At 38.8% G+C, this 21,327-nt stretch overlaps 1 protein-coding gene across 3 annotated transcripts in view; it reads left to right on the top strand.

Annotated features, from left to right (window-relative positions):
- Positions 1 to 21,327, top strand: part of LOC124556598 (protein transport protein Sec16A-like) — a 233,192-nt gene that overhangs the window by 170,484 nt on the left and 41,381 nt on the right. For all 3 annotated transcript variants that reach the window (XM_047130565.1, XM_047130564.1, XM_047130566.1), the window contains 2 exons: positions 7,204 to 7,458; positions 21,194 to 21,304. In XM_047130565.1, coding sequence (XP_046986521.1) covers positions 7,204 to 7,458; positions 21,194 to 21,304 — 366 coding nt within the window. The remainder of the gene's footprint in view (positions 1 to 7,203; positions 7,459 to 21,193; positions 21,305 to 21,327) is intronic.

The following is a 21,327-nucleotide window of genomic DNA, read 5'->3' as shown; positions in this document are numbered from 1 at the left end:
ATGCCGCTATAGAAAAATTAAAGAGGCCTTGAGAGAAAAAGAGAGGCAGCTGTGTGAATATCACCAGTTCAGACAGAAAACCAGTAATAAGCAAAGAATAGAAATGTGGTAGAAATATGTAGAGGAACTATGCAAAGGAAATGAACTCGAAGGCAAGTTTATAGAAAAGGAAAAGGAAGTGGATAAAAATGAGATGGGAGATATGATACTGCAGAAATAATTTCACAGAGCACTAAAAGATGTAAGTCAAAACAAGACATCTGGGAGAGATGACATTCCATCAGAACTACTAATATCCAAGGAAGAGTCAGCCGTGACAGAACTATTCCACCTGGTGTGCAACGTGCATAAAACAGGCAAAACACCATCAGACTTCGAGAAGAATGTAATAATTCCAATTCCAAATAGAGCAGGTAGTTACAGGTGTGAATATTAATGAACTGACAGTTGAATTAGTCATAACTGCAAAATACCGAGACAAATTATTTACAGTGGGTGAAGCCCACCTCAGAGAAAATAAATTTTGGCTCCGGAAAAGTGCAGGAACATGTGAGGTGATACTGGCCGTACAATTTATCTTAGAAGATGCTAGAATAAACTCTTTAGCTAGGGTAAAATATAGAAAAGTGAAAAGATTATGCAATTTACACAGAAACCAGGCAACAGTGATAAGAGTTAAGGGGGGTAGGACGTCAAACGGGCTGACTTGGAGCAGGAGAGGCACCACAGGATATTTTGTACTGTCTATACTTTTACAAATGAATTCATAAAACTATGTCAGCATGACCAGGAAGGATTCGGGATTCACACTCATAGCAGTGGAAGTTCAAAAACATAACAAAATGAATTTTTTTACGTGTGAAATTTCAACATTTTTTCGCTTACTATTGGGTGCATTTGTTGCTATAGTTACATTTTTCTTCACAAGCAACAGAGATTCTTTGACAAATTTTGCACAGCATACAAACCATACTTACAGGTGTATGAAACTGTAGAATTTCCAAATCTATTAAAAACTATGGTAAAAATTGAGATAATTAACTACAAAATTTGATTTTTTTCTAAACACAAAGTTTAAAACGTAACAGCTCATTCATTTTTTCATAAATTAAATAGGTTCTAGAGTTTGACACCTGTAAGTATGTTTTGTATGCTGTGCAAAATTCATCGAACAGTCTCTCTTACTTATGAAGAAAAGTGTACTTATAGCAACAAATGCAGCCAATAGCAAGTAAAAAAGATGAAATTTCACATGTAAAAAAAATTATTTTGTTATGTTTATGAACTTCCGATGCTACGAGTGTGAATCCTGAATCCTTCTTGGTCATGCTGACAAAGTTTTATGAATTTACTTGTAAAAGTATAGACAGTGGAAATTAAAATGTCCTGTGGTGCCTCTCCTGCTCCAAGTCGGCCCGTTTCACGTCCTACCCCCCTTAAAGGGCATGAAAGGGAAACAATAAGAAGGGAGTAGGGCAGTATTGTAGCCTGTCCCTGATGTTATTTACCGTATTTACTCGAATCTAAGCCGCACTTTTTTTCCGATTTTTGTAATCCAAAAAACCACCTGCGGCTTAGAATCGAGTGCAAAGTCAGCGGAAATTCTGAAAAAAGTTGGTGGGTGCCGCCACAACTTACTTCTGCCGTCGAATATATGTAGCGCTACACAGGCATGCTTTGTAGGCACAAAGATAAATACTGGCGCCAAAACCTCTGCGTCAGTAAATAAATTTAAAAAAAAAGGGTGGAAGACGAGCTATTTTCAATGTACTACAAAAATCCGACTGGCAACACTGTTTGGGATGTTTGTCAATATGGCCAACTCTATGTACTGAATTTTTTCCTATCTGTGAAAAGAGATGGTTGCTATAATAGGAACTTTTATAAATTGTGAATCACATGCAGTATTCTCGTCACCATAAGAATAATACACATATAAACATTTTGCCATGTATTGTTTCATGTTTGCTGCTATCTCATTTAAATCCGGTCTGCCTAATAAACTACGAAACTAGAGTGAGACAACAGCAAACGCGGAAGAATATAAATATCATGTCATGTTTATATTCGTATTATTCTTATGCTTAATAGTGATACAGTCAGAAATGAAGCACGGCAATTGACTAGATTTTTAAATCTAAGATGACTCTAATTTCTGTGTAGAATGTAATATACTAAAGAGGCGCCTGCAAAAGATTTTCAAACGGAGAAAAATTTTCGCTAAACTCTCGTTCAGAACATCTTCTATCATACGCAGTCTATTATTTGGTTCTTGTTGATCATTATCAAAGAAAGCAGCAGTGTAAGTAACAACAAATAGCAATTTCTTGCCATTGTTTCGCTAATGAGACAATTCCTCTTTTTTAAAAAAAAGGGGGGTGGGGGGCGGCGGTAGCGCAGACAAAAGCAAGCCATGCCGCGAGCGGCGACAGGCCGTAAACACGCACTATCAGAATGGGACAAACTATGCATGACACAGTACAGTAACGCATTTTCAGCTTAGAGTGACGTAAACACCTTTAACAAAGAAAACTGGGCTTATCAGATCAAAGAAAAATAAGCTATCAATTCAAACCAGACGAAGCACGTGGAAAAGGAAGGGTACCCGTATAAATACGGACGGAGTGCCTGACGCATAGCAATGGCTACCTGGTAAAGCTTAACTGCTAACTTACGACTCGAACCAAACTACTGTAGCTGTATCGTCATTCATTCGACCTAAATTGTGTCTCATATTACAATGAACCAACTTTGTTTCCATTTGGAGATGCGGCCTATAATTTTTCTCTCCCCTTGAATTTCGAGTCTCAAATTTCAGGTGCGGCTTAGATTCGGGAAAATATTTTTTCCTTGATTTCGAGTCTCATTTTTCAGGTGCGGCTTAGATTCGAGTGCGGCTTGGATTCGAGTAAATACGGTAATCTGCACACTGAGCAAGCAGTAAAGAAAACCAAAGAAAATATTGGAGAAGGAATCAAAAAGTTCAGGGAGAATACATAAAAACTGTAATGTTTACCAGTGACTACGGACTGGAAAAATTTGCATTTTGCAATAGATGTGAATTCTGCCTCAAAATGCCAAAATGCTAAAATACTTAAGAGATGCTGTTTCAAAGCGAATTGTATACAGATGACGTGTTTATCAGAGACAGGTTGAAGTAGCTTTATCTTCTGCATACAATATTGAAAATGTAAACAGTTACTAGCATCATCTGGCGAAGCCTAGTTTGGAAGGATAATGTGTGCAAGACCCTATTTGGAAAATAAAGTGTATGGACACAATGATGTATTAGTGCACCCAATGATCTGGTACCATGTCATTGTGGGCGGTCGGATGGTTTGTTTAAGTTACACGCCGCATAATGCAACGTAGTACTCAGCCACGAGACCTAGCATGTTATAAGAAGGAAATGTGTATGTTTGTTTATTAGTTAAAGCTCAAAAGATAGTGTGATGCAGACTGTTTTAACATGGAAAATTAGGTGGCTGGTGTTTTGAGCTGTAGTTGCATTGAATACCGCCAGAGGTCAGCCCTGAACTACATCTTTAACAATACTCTGCTAACTTCAACAAGCCATTTTGCAGTAGCTGTCCCCAAATGCTTTGTGTTGTATGTTACTTGTTGTTGTATGTTGCTTGTCGTTTTCTTCTTTTGAAATAAGTGAAGCGGCTAATCTTAGTCGATCACAGATTTCGATTATGACCTTTACGACACCAGAAGAGATGAAATGGAGGCAGAGTTTGTTTCTGTACACTGCTCCTTTTCACGTGGTGGTCAAAATTCTTTTCCGTTTACACTTGCGGCCATCTGCAATTATAGCTTATAGCGCCAGCTCTTTATGCTGTAGCAACTGGAAAACAAAATCTGTAACATTTTTCAACGGCCCTAAAATTCTTCCTCTAATGTTAAAATCAAATTGCTTTACATTTTGTTCTACTTCTACACTAAGTGCCGTGTCAGTTCTAAATGTAGCACTGTCGAGCACGGGTCGCAGGGCTACGAATGCCCACAAAAGGTAAAAATTAGTGGTCTGCAGATTTTTTAATCTTCATATTGGGTGGGAAAAGACAAATAATGTCCAGAAACACCTTATACCTGAGACACATTCACTTAACTGGCAGGAAAGTGCTGCTACTTTTCAATAAAAGAATCATTTTTAAAAGCAAAATGAAGAAAAGAAAGGCCGTGTCAGAAGAAAAAGGTGTCTAAGCTTTTGCAAAAGCAAACATTCCAGTCAAAAAGTTCCCAATCGGCACTTTTTTTAACAGTTAGTTTCAAAGAACTAATAATTTGTTTATCTTCACTCGTGTAGCATGACCGACCTTTTAAATTTGTGCATCCAATCATTTACAAACAAAGAAAATGGATGCAATTTTCGACAAAAATAGATGCAAATTTTGCGAGAAATAGGAGCTACGTTTTCCGGTCCCTACCGACAACACTGTAATTCTGCAATAGACGGCAGAGGACTCGGAAGAGCAGTTGAATGGAATGGACAGTATCTTGAAAGGAGTGTATAAAATGAACATCGACAAAAGCAAAACAAGGGGACTGGACTGTAATGAAATTAAATCAGGTGATGCTATGGGATTTACATTAGGAGATGAGATACTACAAGTAGCAGATGTGTTTGCTATTTGGGCAGCACGATAACTGACGATGGCTGAAGTCGTGAGAATATAAAGTGTAGACTGGCGATAACAAGAAGATCATTCTGGACCGAGATAAATTTGTTAACTTAAAATATAAATTTAAATGTTAGGAAGTATTTTCTGAAGATATTTGTGTAGAGTGTATCCTTGTATTGAAGTGAAACATGGACGACAAGAGAACAGAAGCTTTTGAAATGTGTTGCTACAGAAGAATGCTGAAGTTTAGACGGATAGAGTGCGTAACTAACGAGGAGATACTGACCGGTATTGGGGAGAAGAGACATTTGTGGCACAACTTGCCTAAATAAGAGCTCAGTCGAAATTTGTCAGTTTGGTAGTGGAGGGAAGTATGGGGGTGGAGGATAAAGGCTGTATAGGGAGACCGAAAAATGAATACAGTAAGCAGGTTCAAATAAATGTAGAATGCAGTAGTTATTGGGACGTAAAGAGGCTTGCACAGGATAGAATAGCATGGAGAGGTGCATCAAATCAGTGTTCGGACTGAACACAACAACAACAATAATAATAAATATTGACTTCATTGAGTGTATTGTTGACTATGAAAGCTACACTACTTGCTTGGGACAGACTAGCATTGAGAGCTATGAGCACAATGTAGGAAGACTGGCACGTGTGTGTGTTTGTGTGCGCACAGGTTTCTCCTACAGCTTGAGAAAGGAATTCCATTCCGAAAGCTAGCAAAGTAAAAGGTCTTTACCTTTTCTGTGTGTATCTGTCAACGACACAGTGTTTCTGCCTTTAGGTGAGTTGTCTCCTATATTTCTAAATAATTCACTATTAACGTGTCACTGTGCTTCCACGTCAAAGCACTTCTGTATCACACGTCATTGTAAACGCTTCCACAGATCCCGTCACTGCGAATACCCTATCCGGTAGTCACAGCCACAGGTGAGGTCATTAGCAAAACTTGTTTGGGGCTGATCGACTTGAAGGTAGCTTGTAAAAATCCTGGTGATGGAAGAAATTTTCGCCTAGTATTTGGCTTGCAGGGGGAAAAGAAGTGCTGGCACAAAATTCCTGGTCATGAGACTTAGTGGTAGTGTGCTGTGTTAAACTCTAAATTTTTCCACAATGTCTTATGGCGCGAGCACGTGATGCTGTAAATAGTGATCCGCCCAGCGAATATGGAATTAAACCCCGGCAGCCTTCTTGCAGCTGTTATAGAACTGTGTGCTGACATTGGCTTTCACCTCAGTGTAGTCTGTCTTTCCTCATCTGCGGCAGCACGTACATTACACCTAACTCCACACACATTTGTCACAGTCACCTACACTTCTCAGATTCACTTAAGACAAGCCCTACTACTTTACAAAGGAAAAATGTCATTATGTGTCTGTGTAAAAAAAAAAAACCATTTCAAATTGCGTGGTTGAACCAAACCCGTGGGGATCTCCCAGCCGGTAATGCCATATGGAATATATTGTTACCCTGTGCAGTTTTGTTAAATAGAGGAAAATTATTTGTTTATTTAAACCCACAGGTCAGCAGTCAGTGTCACGTTATGATCATATACATAATTAGCCTCAAAACTGTAATGTACAGTCTTGATCCTGTGGTTAGCTACTTGGTGAAATTTAGCACTGGCTTTCACAGTTTATGTGACTTGGCGCACTGAACCTAATTTTCCTCACTGTTGGGGCCACATCTGTCCCACAGCTGATGTCTATCGGCAGGACAGTTCTTTTTCTGTATTACTTAGTTTTTACTCTGTCTGAGACTCATAAGTTCACATAGACAATTTTTTCTCAGCATCATTCCATGTAAGAAGAAAGGAAAATACACAGAAAGTAGTGAAAGAAATATCTCCCCTCGTCCTTGCAACAGGTGGTCCCCCTCATCCTAGAGTCTGAGTGACCTGCCCTTGTTTTTTTTAACCTTCCCAACCCATCCATTGTTGCTCCTCCTTGACGAAGGAAGTAACAGTTTGAAAAGGTAGGATAATTCCTTCTGTTTATTGGCAGTACTAAAAATATTACATTCTGAAGGTAAGTAATGGCAAGCATTTGTCTCTCATAATTTTATAATTTTTTTCTTTCTGTACGTTATAACATTTTTTAAGCTACCTAGCCGAAGGATACCTACACATTGTACCCATAAGTCCTAAACGAGCATATAGTACCTGCACTATACAAAGTAGTACATGAAAAAGTGGTATGGAGGTGGATACCAGTGTAAAATTTCACATTAGTGATTGAAAGAAATAAGTATTATTCAAGTATTTGGCTTATTTTGAAGTAAAAGGAACGTGGGCATTAAAAGCAACAAACAAAAAAAGTCTACTGAACATGGGAATTGTGACATTTACTTTTAGGGAGCTAGATTACACAGTGTGGTGAAAGGAAGGAAGATGTTATTGTATAAAGTTCATAGTTCAAAGTTTTTTGTTATTGCACATTATGCAGTAATTTTTCTGCAATGAAATATTGATAACATTGGTCATTTCATAATGATATAGCTTATTATTTTATGAACTGCTGTGGTTTAAGGATTTAATCATTAGTATCTAATACCCATATTATTTGTGTTGCAGGCATACAAATTACTATATGCACTTCGTTTAGCTGAGAGAGGCATGGTTACAGAAGCAATACATTACATAGAAGTTTTGGTAAACACAGTTATGCAGTCAACCATTCAGTATCCTCTATCATTCTTAAAACAAATATATGATGCAGGCAACCTTTTGAAATACAGTGACCCTGTTTATACTAGTGGAGTTGAGGACAACACTGAAAGAGATCCTGCTTGGTTGCAAGAATTGGAGAAATTTATCTTGAACTATGGAGTAAGTAACAATTAGTGTATTGTGTGTGTGTGTGTGTGTGTGTGTGTGTGTGTGTGTGTGTGTGTGTGTGAGAGAGAGAGAGAGAGAGAGAGAGAGAGAGAGTGCATGCAATGCGCCCACCCATACACCACGGTTTGCTGTATTACATTTTGGTAAATTTAAATTGCTTTTGTAATACACTCACTTTTCATTAGTCCCACATTTAATTGGATTTTTTTTCTTATCTTTGCCCACATGCCACCTTACATTGGGGGCAGAGGATACGTCTGCTCTACTATAATTTTCCCCCTTCTCCATTCTATTATCGAATGATATCTGGGAAGAATGACTGTTGGGTGAATGAACTCACTTCTGCATTTTTTTTATTTATCATTGTGATATACCATGTCTGTCCAAAACGTTTCTAGGCTAGATAGATAAAAATAGAGAAATCATGATTTTAATGCTTAGAGTGTTCTACATAGTTCACCACCATCCAATTTAGTATAACACACAGAATATTCATACAATCATGTGAACAGTAAGAAAATTCTTTCTTGGTGTTGTCATTCAACTTGCACATCACATTGGCAAGAATGTTGGTTATTTCATCAAAGTGTTGACCCTTCATGTGAATATCTGCACCTAGTTGTTGAGTAGTAGGTTCATACTGGTAACAGCAGACCTCATCACAAATGATAATTTTTTGTTTTTCCCCCAGAAAAGAATTATCCACTTCTGTATTTCAATCAATTCATAGCTTCTGTCAATGTGATGTTTTTGTTCAGGAGTCAAGGTGTGTGGGACAAACTTTGCACACACTTACTACTACTTCAAAATATTCTGATGAATGTCTTTAACACTTGATTTAGAGATGTTACTCTGTTGTGATGTGTGACATAACAACACTGTCACACTACAGATGCACATCTCACTACTTAGTGGTGCCTGTTCGGTCGAATGCACATCCGTTGTTTACAGTTGTTAATTCAAGCTGCCACCATAGTTACCGTGCCAATGCCCCTTACATGCCAGGAATAAAACTAGTCTTGGAACTTTTTGGATGGATGTTGTATATTACTTATTTCTTGCAGTTTATTATGTATCGTGGTCAGTGAGAACACTTACTCATTAATGTGGATCTCACTATGTGTATTTTAGGACTTGAATATATTCAGCTATTAAGGCATTAGTGTGCTGCAAATCCAACACGAGATATTTGCAACTGACGCCAAATGCATAACACTATAAATTTCAGATTAAATCCTTCTCAAATTAACTTTGAGGTTACTTTTTATAGTTAGTAATTTTGTCCTAGATTTTAGGTATATAATATAACTGTAATTGGAATGGTTAGATTTATAACATAATGTTGTTTCAGTATAATTAAACACTGCTGATTGATAGGTGGACACAAGGTCCAAAGAACTCTAAGGCACTCCAGTATTTAACATCACCTAAATTACATTCTTGTCCTCATTCATAAACTCAGCAGTACATCACTGTTCAAGAGTATGCCCAACAGTATACAGTAATTTTATACTAATTTAACTTAATGTGTCTCCATATTTGTAAGAAAGTATGCAGTTATGATTGGGATTAAATTCACAGATGATTGCATGATACAGTGGGAAGCATATGTTGACAATACCTAGTAGACAGAAGTAATAGTTTCACAATGTGCAACCTAATCATGTGACCCAGTATTTAGACACTTCCTGCACTTTTATCAATTTATCCAAACATTCACTGTGTAACTACAAGATATCAATACTTGCCAAGCATAGAAATTTTGCTTTTAGCCTCTGAGTTGTGCACATTGGGGAGATTATAGCCAGTGTACAGACAGACATTTATAAAGTGAACAGAGTGACACTGCTGGGCAGTCAGTAATGTGTAATATAGCTGTGAATGGGAGGAATGTTATAAAACATCCAAATGAGGATGGTAGTGTTATCATTCTCCCTGCTAACAATGCTCATGTAACAGTAATTATGAATGAATCTGCCCAACTACAATACTGAGATTACTGAGTTATTAGATCAGCAGACATGTATAAGTGGAGTAAGTAAGGATCCCATCAACAAGGTTTTTGTAACTGTTGTACAGTTGATAAAGAGGTTCTCAATTGGACTCAGCACTCAGGCTTGTTCAGTTCAGTTGTGTTGCCACCAAGGTTATTTGGATAGCCAAAAATTCACAGAAAATACATTGAGCTAACATCTGAAATAATTGCTGTTGGTTCGCCCACCTAGCAGACTGCCAAGTTATTGGCAACACGTTTACACCATGTATGGGCTTACCAGACTTTTACTTCAATAATTAATCATACTTTATCAACAAGTTAGATGGCATAGTCATCTAGGTGGAAGATATATTGTTCAGATTAGATGTAGTATCACTTTTTAGTATGGTTTTGCTTAACGGAGTGTTGGAACAACGGAATCAGATTTTAATGCTGGAAATAATGTCTCATCATCACATGTTGTTGTTGTGGTCTTCAGTCCAGAGACTGGTTTGATGCAGCTCTCCATGCTACTCTATCCTGTGCAAGCTTCTTCATCTCCCAGTACCTACTGCAACCTACATCCTTCTGAATCTGTTTAGTGTATTCATCTCTTGGTCTCCCTCTATGATTTTTACCCTCCACACTGCCCTCCATTACTAAATTGGTGATCCCTTGATGCCTCGGAATATGTCCTACCAAGTGATCCCTTCTTCTAGTCAAGTTGTGCCGCAAATTTCTCTTCTCTCAATTCTATTCAATACCTCTTCATTAGTTATTTGATCTACCCATCTGATCTTCAGCATTCTTCTGTGGCACCACATTTCAAAAGCTTCTATTCTCTTCTTGTCTAAACTATTTAGCGTCCACGTTTCACTTCCACACCTGGCTACACTCCATACAAATACTTTCAAAAAGGGCTTCCTGACATCTAAATCTATACTAAATGTTAACAAATTTCTCTTCTTCAGAAACGCTTTCCTTGTCATCACCACATCCTTTGAACCAAATAACCAGTTTTATGAACAGATGGATGACATGTCTATGGGGAGCCCTTAAGAAGCTTGGTGGTAGCCAGTTTCTCAATTGAAATAGTCAAGGAACAGGTACTGCCAAGAAACTAAATTTCTGTTGTGTGGCTGATAAATTTGTGTTGTGGAGACATGGCAAAGAGGAACTTACTCATTTTCATCGACACCTTAAGGAGATTAATCCAAAGATTCAATTCACTATAGATGAAGAGGTAGATGGCAGATTGCATTTTCTGGGTGTGCTAGTCTTCAAGAAAAATGATAACTTCACCCACATAATATAAGGAAATTCTACACATACAGCATGGTATATACACCAGCATTCAGTGTTGGCGAGTAAAGCAAGAAACATCTATGAACTACACTGCTCAACCCAATACTGGAATATCTCACCGGTAGGTTGCCGAAAAATAGTTATTCTCCATTTACATAAAAAGACCACATAAAAATTATAGTGATGCATAGCCCCCTGTAAAATCAGAGGTTTTCATACTATTCACTAAATACATGACTGACTGCATACAAAAGATCCTTAGGAAATGAAATATCACCATACTCTTCAAACCCATTCAAAAGATAGAGGAAGAGCTAAGATTGATCTACTGTTCTTGAAAACCACTGGAAAAAGCAGGAATTTGCAGGCTACCACATAGCTGTGGACATGTGTACATGACCACTACAAAAACAGTGGTGAGAGAACTATTAGAACAACACAAGGGCAACTAAAGAAGGGGAGGAACTTACAAAACAGCATAAGTTTCATAACCACTAAAACAATAATAATATGAGTAGGTGCACTGTTGATTCCTATAATCATGAATATTCTGGCACTGGCTAGTACGTCTGCAAAATCAAATATTTTTGTATACAGTTCAGTTGAAACCTACATGCCTTTGACAGCAACATACATATGCTGCAAACTGCTATGAAGTGCATGCCACAAGATAATTAACATTTTACCACTTATTAAGGATTCTTCCCGTTACAATCGTGTATGGAGTATGGGAAGAATGACTATTTAAATGCCTGTGTGTGCTCAGTTTTTATACTTAATCTTGTCTTCATGGTCCGTACCGATATAATACATAGGTGACTGAAGAGCATCTGTAGAGTCTTCACTTAATACTGTTTCTTAAAACTTTTGAAGTAGGCTTTTGTAGGATAATTGGCATATATCTTAAAGCATCTTCCAGTTCAGCATTTTCAGCATTTCCATGACGCTCTCCCATGAGTAAAACAAGCCTGTGACCATTCATGCTGCCCTTCTTTGAATATGTTAAATATCCCCCATCAGTGCTGTTTGGTGCACGTCCCAACACTACGAAACTAAATCCAGTGCTTTGTAGGCAGTCTCCTTTGTAGATTGATTACATTTGCAAAGCCTGCCACCAGTTTACCTTCAGAAATTATAGCAAAATTTCTAATGAGCAACTGCACGACACCAATCTAACTGCTGCTGTGAGAACTCTTGTTAGCACATTTATGCACAGGTAACAGAGCAAGATGGATAATATTGTTGAAATTACCAATTGCACTTGTAATTCACTAATTGAAGCTCACTCCAAAATGTATTGCAAAGCTTTTAATTGTGGGGTCTTGCCCACTCCTCTCGTAAAGGGTGCCTAAGGGATGCAGCATTCTCGGAATGCTGTACAACAATTCACGCAAATGACATTAATAGTCTTATTTCAGTAAAGCAGATTTGACAATACTTAACTTGAATGTACTACAAGTTGTCGCAAGCAGTGGGTGACAGGCAATATAATTCAGAGTCCTTAGCTATATGCAATGTTCCTGCTAGTTTGACACACAGTTTGTGGAGCACTAATAACAGTTCTCGTAGCACACTCTGCTAGACTGTCCTAATACTCTGCGAATACTCCACTAAAGTCCGGCTGAGGCTGGCAGGAGTGGTGCTTATATTCATTTCTTCCAGTGGTCACTCCTATCATCGCATGGTCCTTGCCAGTGGGCTATTGGCTGATGATGTCTGTGCACCTCCTTCTTTGGTCTTGTGGTCTTCCTCTTTGTTCCGTCACTTGTGGTTACGCCAGAACATTCCTCCCCCACAAAGCGATGGACTGTCGTCGTGTAAAGGAGTGTGACTATGATGGGAGATGCAGGAGTGTAGGCGCAACGTTGGGCCAGAAGCTGTGGCTGCAGGGGACACCAAGCTTCTGGCCGTATCCCGCCAACCAGCCTGCGCTCTTACGGAAACGTCCCCTGGAAAATGACCAGAAGGGTACACGTCCACCTGCGTTGTGGGTGGGTCCAGCTCCATTGGTAGGACGAGCGGAGGCAGAGGCGGAGGCTCCATCTCCATGTGGTCGTACCATGGTGTCGTGACGATACCCTCTGGCGGCTGCTGTGGCTGCCTTCTGGACCCATGAATCAGGGGGAAGAGAGATTGAAAGAACATTGTGTACATAACAGAGGCGAAGTTGATTTTGATGTCGGCGCTGCAAGCCATCTGGACCTGAAATCAGATACATGCAAGTGCCAAGTTGACGGCCACTCTCACCTTGCACCCAACATCTGCTGCCACTGAAAACCCTGTAGAAAAACAATATCATGTGGTGCAAAGCAATACCTGCAGCCTTCCTGCGGCGTCGGATGCTGAGGAGGGTGGAGCAGCATCCTATGGCGGCGGCAGTGAAGCAATTCGGCTAACGATGGTCCATCTAACGGGTGCGAACTATATGAGGCAAGAAACAGTTGCAATGTTTGATCCCTGGTATGTACAGAGCAAAGTTTGGCCATCTGCTGCTTGAAGGGTCTGACAGAACGTTCTGCTTGGCCATTTGACTGTGGGTGGAATGGTGCACTAGTTAGATGCTGTATGCCATTGCATTCGCAGAATGTTTCAAATTCATTGGACGTGTTGTCTGACACTATTATTTCAGGTAAACCTTCGAGGCAAAAAAATCAATGACAACATCTGAATTGTGCTACATGACGTTGTTGAGTACATGGACACAGCAAAAGAAAACTTGTCATATGAGTCAACTGCAATCAATCAACGGGTGTTCCTTAAAGGTCCGTTAAAGTGTGTGTGTGCGCGCACACGTTGCCATGGTGATTGCGACTTAGGCCAAGCAGAGAATTTTTGTGGTGGAGCAGACTGATTTTCCACACAGGCATGACACTGTGACATCATCTGTTCTATTTGGGTGTCTATACCCTGCAAAGTACAGTGTCAATGCCCTAACTGTTTTGTACAAATAATCCACCAGTGTCCTTGTTGAAGTAACTGCAACACTTCTATTTGTGAAACTTTAGGGATCTATGCACATGACTGTCCACTGTCATTCCGTACAAGAACAACACCTTTCTGTACAGTGAGGCTGTGCTGATGTGCAAAGTATCGATGCACTACAGCATTCTTTATGCTGTTCAATGAGTGAGGCCAAGATGTGTGAATGTAGTTGAGCAAAATGTTGAAATCTGAATCAGCTTCCGTGGGCTGTGCAAGTTGTCTGTAGTTTAGCGGAAAAGATTGAAGCAATTCTGAATCCTGAGCACCGATGTGAAGTCTGTATCAGGGCCAACTGGAAGACGTGAAACTGAAACATCTGCATTAGTTGTGTGTCATCTAATGCTTGCAGCTGCAATGCCTGAGCAGGGGGCGTGACAGGTGGGGTGGGCATTTTAGAAGACACAAATGCGAAACAGACAAAGTAATTACAAAAGCAAAGAAATTTTCTGCAATGCCCACCTGAAAACATGGATTAGCAAAAACGACAAGAAACTGTTAATGCAAAGAAAATCCCATGTAAAGGAAAGACAATAAAAAATTAAGGCGCCAGCACAATATAAACGAAAAGTTCGTGGCAGTCGGGCACGGGTTTCGGCATATTCTCGTCACCGAATGTTGGGGTCTTGCTCACTTGTCTCATATAGTGTTCCTAAGGGGTGCTGCATTGTCGGAATGCTATACAACAATTCAAGCAAATAACAATTAATACTCTTATTTCAATAAAGCAGATTTGACAAAACTTAACTTGAATGTACTAAAAGTTGTCGCAAGCGATGGGATACAGGCAATATAATTCAGAATCCTTAGCTATATGCAATGTTCCTGCAATTTTTACACACAGTTTGTGGATCACTAATAATGTTTATCGTAGCACTTTCTGCTAGGCTGTGCTAATACTCTGCGAATACTCCACTAAAGTCCGGACGAGGCTGGTGGTAGCGGTGCTTATATTCACCTCTTGTAGAGGTCGCCCCTGTCGTCGCGCTGTCCTTGTCAGGAAGCTGTTGGCTGACGTTGCTGCACTGCATTCTCTGGTCTTGCATTCTTCCTCTTCTTTCCAGTGCTTGTGGTTACACCAGAACATTAATGATTGAAGAACCAGTCATTAAACAGTGTGTGTTACTTCACGAGTTCAGACTCTTCACTTTACCCTGGCATATCATCTCTCACCAAAGCTGGAGTGTCACTCCATTGTTGGATAGGATTTTGGAGTGCGAATGGAAAGCTAAATGAAGGTAACAAATTCCATTATGGAAAAAGGACACAGGAAAGCTCTCTTTATAGCGTAAGCTGGCGATTTTGCTTTGGTCAAAAACATTACACGCGGACCTTGTGCTCACAATCTATCATTGCCAACTTAATCGTAGACTTTTTCCATATCACAAAACATCCTTTAACGATTTTTATTGGCCAAAACACATTTTATGTAATGAATAGTGTTCACAGGCACAATTTCCTAATTGTAAGTTGGTAATACCAATATTATTACTTTCTGTTTAAGAAAAAAATATTTTTTTATTTCTTTAAAAAGTTGCACAATATTTCTTCCAACAACTTTTAGATGACTATGGATGTTCGCTCAAAGCGTACTCAGCTCAGAGAGAGAGAGAGAGAGAGAGAGAGAGAGAGAGAGAGAGAGAGAGAGAGAGAGAGAGAGAGATTTTACCACATACACACAATAACCAAAACAGATTTATTTTAAGTGTGCAGTACCACTGTTTCATCACAGTTGGTAAAACATCTCGCCAGTAAAAGGATTTACATAATTTAAATACAATCAGCTTTAGAGATATGACTATTCTACCGTATTTACTCGAATCTAAGCTGCACTCAAATCTAAGCCGCACCTGAAATTTGAGACTCGAAATTCAAGGGGAGAGAAAAGTTTTAGGCCGCACCTCCAAATCAAAACAAAGTTGGTCCATTGTAATATGAGACACAATTTAGGTCGAATGAATGACAATACAGCTACAGTAGTTTGGTTCGAGTCGTAAGCTTAGCAGTTAAGCTTTACCAGGTAGCCATTGCTTTGCGTCAGGCGCTCCATCCGTATTTATACGGGTACCCTTCCTTTTTCACATGCTTCGTCTGGTTTGAATCGATTGCTTATTTTGCTTTGATCTGATAAGTGCCGTTCTCTTTGTTATAGGTGTTTACGTCACTCTAAGCTGAAAATGCATTACTTTACTGTGTCATGCATTGTTTGTCGCAATCTGATAATGAGTGTTTACGACCTGTCGCCGCTCGCAGCATGGATTGCTTTTGTGCACGCTACCACTGCTTTTTTAAATAAAATAAAAAAAGAGAGAGAGAGAGAGAGAGAGAGAGAGAGAGAGAGAGAGAGAGGAATCGTCTCATTAGCGAAACAATGGCAAGAAACTGCTATTTGTTGTTACTTACACTGCTGCCTACTCTGATAATGATCAACAAGAACGAAATAATGGATTGCATATGATAGAACATGTTCTGAACGAGAGTTAGGCGAAAATTTTTCTCCATTTGAAAATCTTTGTGGCCGCTTCTTTATTACATCAAATTCTGCACATAAATTAGAGTCATCTTAGATTTAAAAATCTAGTCAGTTGCCGTGCTTCGTTTTTGACCGTATCACTATTAGGCATAATAATAATACGAATATAAATATGACACGATACGTATATTCTTCCGCGTTTGCTGTTGTCTCACTCTAGTTTCGTAGTTTATTAGGCAGACAGGATTTAAATGAAATAACAGCAAACACGAAAGAATACATGACAAAATGTTTATATTCGTATTATTCTTATGGTGAAGGGAATACTGCATGTGATTCACATTTCATCAGGTTCCTATTAGCAACCATCTCTTCTCACAGGTAGGAAAAAATTCAGAACGTAGAGTTGGCCATATTGACAAACATCCCAAACAGTCTTGCCAGTCGGATTTTCATAGTACATTGAAATTCTGCTACATTCGAAGGTGAACAATTCGGAATTTGTATTTACTTTGTCGGATAATGTATGAAACTGCAGTGGTCGAAACTCGGGGCGGAGAAAAAAAAGCTCGTTTTCCACCCTTTTTTTTTTTTTTTTTTTTTTTTTTTTTTTTTTTTTTTTTTTTTTAAATTTATTTACTACGCAGAGGTTTTGGCGCCAGTATTTATCTTTGTGCCTACAAAGCATGCCTGTGTAGCGCTACATATATTCGACGGCAGAAGTTAGTTGTGGCCGCACCTACCAACATTTTTCAGAACTTCCGCTTGCCTTGCACTCGATTCTAAGCCGCAGGCGGTTTTTTGGGTTACAAAAACCAGAAAAAAAGTGCGGCTTAGATTCGAGTAAATACGGTACTTATCATGAGCCAGCAGTGAGGCACACAAAACATGTTGCAAAAATCCGAGCATCCAGGACCAGAGGATCCTTCTTTCAGGAAAAGAGATGATCATGTTGGAGAATAAGACTGGTAGGGCGTGTGCACATATGCTGATAATGTAAGAACTACACCTTAGGACAGAAGTTACAGAGTTAACTGCATATCAGCTAGGCATGGCAGTCATGGTCTCAACTGTATGCTCAAACTCACAGTCAGCATGCATCAGTTGTGTGCAGTCTGAATGTAGCTTTAAATGACTGTATTTTTGCTATATTTGCCAGAACCAATGCTCAAAGTTAATATGGGGCAACAGTTTCCTTATAAAAACGAATGACGTAGAACGAAACGTAGTTTGGATGATGAACCAAAACACACGTTTTATACCTTCTTATGTTTATTAAGTCAATTTTTTTTTTAAATCCTGAACAGTCATTAAAGCCAAATAAAACAACACAGAAACATAGTTTATTCAGTTCATAATAAACCTATATAATTTTTTATTTCTATCACATATATTTAGTTTGCTGATTTTACTTGTATTTTTAACTTGACACCAAAAAGATAGATCTGCGGCCTTATATGTACTGTACTTTCAACCACAAAGTTCTGAAGTAATTGCTTGCTTTGGGGTGCATAATGGGATGTAATTGGTAATCTTGATTTCATATGGAGTAACGAGCAACATGGTATATTGAAATACTGAAGCTAACTCTGTAGGAGTGCAAAAAAACTAGATTTGGGTTGGAAACAGCGACACAGAAAGTATCCACCACCACACACTATATGGAGGCTTGCAAAGCTTTGCTTTAGATAAATTATATTATCTTCCATGATGACAGTTGTTCCCAATATACATGCACAAATAAAGGAATATTCGTCCTGTACATCACTCCAAACAGCTGAAGACACACCAGTCTTATGACGTACTTATGATTAACTTTGTGGAACATCTTTGAATCCTGTACTAAAAGCCATCTTATTGCAAATAAAATCATTACAGTGAAGCCACTTCCAGAAGTTTTTAAAATTTGTGACCTAATTTCTGTTAAAATTTCAAATTTTCAGCCTTCTCTGTGTAGTGATACAGTCACAGTAATTTGTCCACAGACAGTGTCAAATTGCCTTTGTCCCAGAGCACTTCTTGTCAGTATCAAATACACATTCACATAACAATTGTAACCACAGAATATTGAAAGAAAAATAGAATACCCTAAGAGCTTAATACTTTTTGTGCTCCTAAAGTGAATGACTGCTTAAGTTTTATTTATTTAATACAGTGTTTCATTTTGAATAATTATATAACTATGAGTCTGACTGCCTTAAAATATATCATGGTTCTTCAAATATAGAGTGATGCACAATGTATTTCAGTTTTTGAAGATAATGTACTGGAAATAAATACATCATTGCATTTTATTTTCTGGGACCGCTGGAAAATATTCCCAGGCTCACACTATCTTCCTTGTTGCCAACAGTATGCACTGCTGATGAAATGAATGAATTTTTCTCACATGTTGATTGTCATTGCAGGTCTAAGAGATTTAGCATGTGCTATTCATTGTGAATAGGAGGCCATACCTGTTTATGGCTTAGCCTATTGGCCCATTACACAAATTATGTGAGCCTGTTGCTGTCATCAGATGCTGATTGATACGAAATAGTTGTGTTAGAAGTGTGCTTACGTTCTTGAGAGTCTTGTGAAATACACCAAGAAATTCTTGAATTTCCCCAGACTTGCTCTTATTTCCTGTATCTACTTTTACAACTTGTTGGCCTGTGTAACAAAAATGTATATCTAGAATACAGCTTATATGTAAGTTCCAAACTACAAATTCAAAGGTTTCGAATTCAGCTGTGGGTCAGTCCTAAGATTTTTATCTGTCACTTTCACTTCTTTTACCTCTGGCAGTGAATGCTAATGTGAAAAAATCTGAGTTTTATCGTGGTTTGGAGTCCACTTCAAACTGTAGATTCTCCTGTAACTGGCTGGAGAGTCAGTTCAGAGATTGGAGGAAGAAAAGTGCATATTACCATGTTGTTCAGACCATCCTTCATGTTGATGACAACTGTACCGTTTATACAACGTGGTCACAAATGGTCTGAAAAGCTTGTAAGGATGTTGCAGGGTATGTTGTGTTGAGCAGTAATCACTAAGAAAAAAAGTCAGTATGTTGTGCCTTTTCCAAGTTCATTAAGATTGAAGTGAGCCAATCAGGCCATTGTGCACTCACATTCAAGTAGCCTACCAGATACAATTTTGCCTAATGTGTTCTTCGTTCACTTTGCTAAAACTGAACAAGAGAGCGATACAAAAATTGGACGTGGGACGATGGTAGGGATCGAATCTGAGCCAAAGTCTAAGCAGTCTTGTGCACTATCATCTATGTTATGAGAATAACTGACACTAATTGTATCTGGCAGGCTGCTGGAATTTGTGCACACAGTGGACTGATTGGCTAACTTCAATATTCATTAATTCTGAAATGGTACAAAATATTGAATTCTTTTTTGGCAGCTATTTCTCTGTACAGCCTACCCTGCAGCAGCCTTACAAGCTTTTCAGACCATTTATGAGCTCCCTGTATATCTTTCAAAATGTGATCTCACATATGCAACAAAAACCCTGATAATAGAGATTTAATGCTTAGAAAATAGATTGTAGATAAGACAGATACATTTTGTATACATTCATTGTATCACACAAATACAAAGCAGTACTAAGTGCAACAACAAGTAAAGGAAGATATGGAAGTAAAAATTAGATTAAATTCTTCAAAATTTACACAATGTCCTGAACATGACAGCAATCATTTCATGCATGTTAAAAAATGGTTAATTTCACTGACACTCACAATCATACATACAATTCGAATCAGAATTAAGCTATTTATGCTTGCGTGCAACTCCCGTTATGTCATCTCCGAACTCACTGTTTCTGTAAGCTCGGAGTCTCAACCAGTGAGTCTCCACCACAGCCCATTTAATTGGAAGCTCCTCACATGAGTCTGTTGTCATGTGCTAGTGGAGAGTACCAGTGTAAAAAGGAGTGTGTGCCTGCCTTTGCAAGCACAACCAAGGGTTGCGGTATTACCACTATATAGGCAACCATTCGGCATCAGTTATTAGATACCAATACAATGACTGGGCAGTTAGCGCTCTCTCTCTCTCTCTCTCTCTCTCTCTCTCTCTCTCTCTCTCTCTCTCTGTGTGTGTGTGTGTGTGTGTGTGTGTGTGTGTGTGTGTGTGTGTGTGAGAGAGAGTGTGAGTGTGAGTGAGATATGCACACACTTTTGACACAGGAATGTGTGTATGAAGACAGTACAAGAAAACAGGACACGAGGATGAAGTGTATTCTCTAAGTGGTGGTTAATTACTAAAATAAATTTATTACAGCCTTCAGCAAAGCTACAGAAATGAATGATAAGTTATACAACTCACTATTAGCCCATAAACACAGGTTGCTATGATATTGCTCTGTGCCCAGTTTTTGTTTGATTGGTCACACATTTTCTCCCAGTGGAGGTGGCATAAACAAGAGTATAACCATTTTGTTTGCACTGCCCGAACTTTGTATGGTTTTATCTGAATTGTGGACTATAGCACTGAGCTTTTTCCAGGCATCACTCTTCCTCTAGTGAAGCACATTTACCTCGTATGCACTGCATCACTTAATTTTAATCTTCCACCCTACACATTGTCACATTGCCCTGGCAATGCAACTTTAAAATAGCATATTTGTGCACTTAGCTTCCATACTAAGTCACTCCTAGTCCCACTGTAGCATGCTTCAGTAAGACAGACTGGGTCGATGAGTAGGGAGTGACTGCAGCACCACCATTCTCAGACTCGTCATACTTGTACAACTAAAAGAGGAATGAAGGAAGCCAGTATAGCACTGACTTGATTTCTAGTGTATGCAGTCCTTACCATTAGATGCATACTTGCTCCATTTATGATCTCTCACATACAGATGTCCACCAGGTCTGATAAGAAAGATGGAAAGTAACTGAAGTATGCAGGAAAGTGTGAGCTTGTTGTCAGAATATGTAATGAATCATTGTAGTGAAGTTCTTGGAGAAAATTGAATAAATATCAAAATGTTTCTTGCCCTTACAGGTTATGTATGTAAATCAGGAAGACAATGGCTCCAATATGAGTTCAGTGGAACAACTACCACCCACTTACCTGCCTGCTGAAACAACAGAAGAAATGATGCAGCCAATTCAGGTAGTTTTAATTGATTGCAACTT

This window comes from Schistocerca americana, chromosome X (genome assembly GCF_021461395.2).
Source record: "Schistocerca americana isolate TAMUIC-IGC-003095 chromosome X, iqSchAmer2.1, whole genome shotgun sequence".
Lineage (NCBI taxonomy): Eukaryota > Metazoa > Arthropoda > Insecta > Orthoptera > Acrididae > Schistocerca > Schistocerca americana.
The sequence above is the reverse complement of the archived record's forward strand: the minus strand, read 5'-3'. Positions and strand labels throughout refer to the sequence as shown.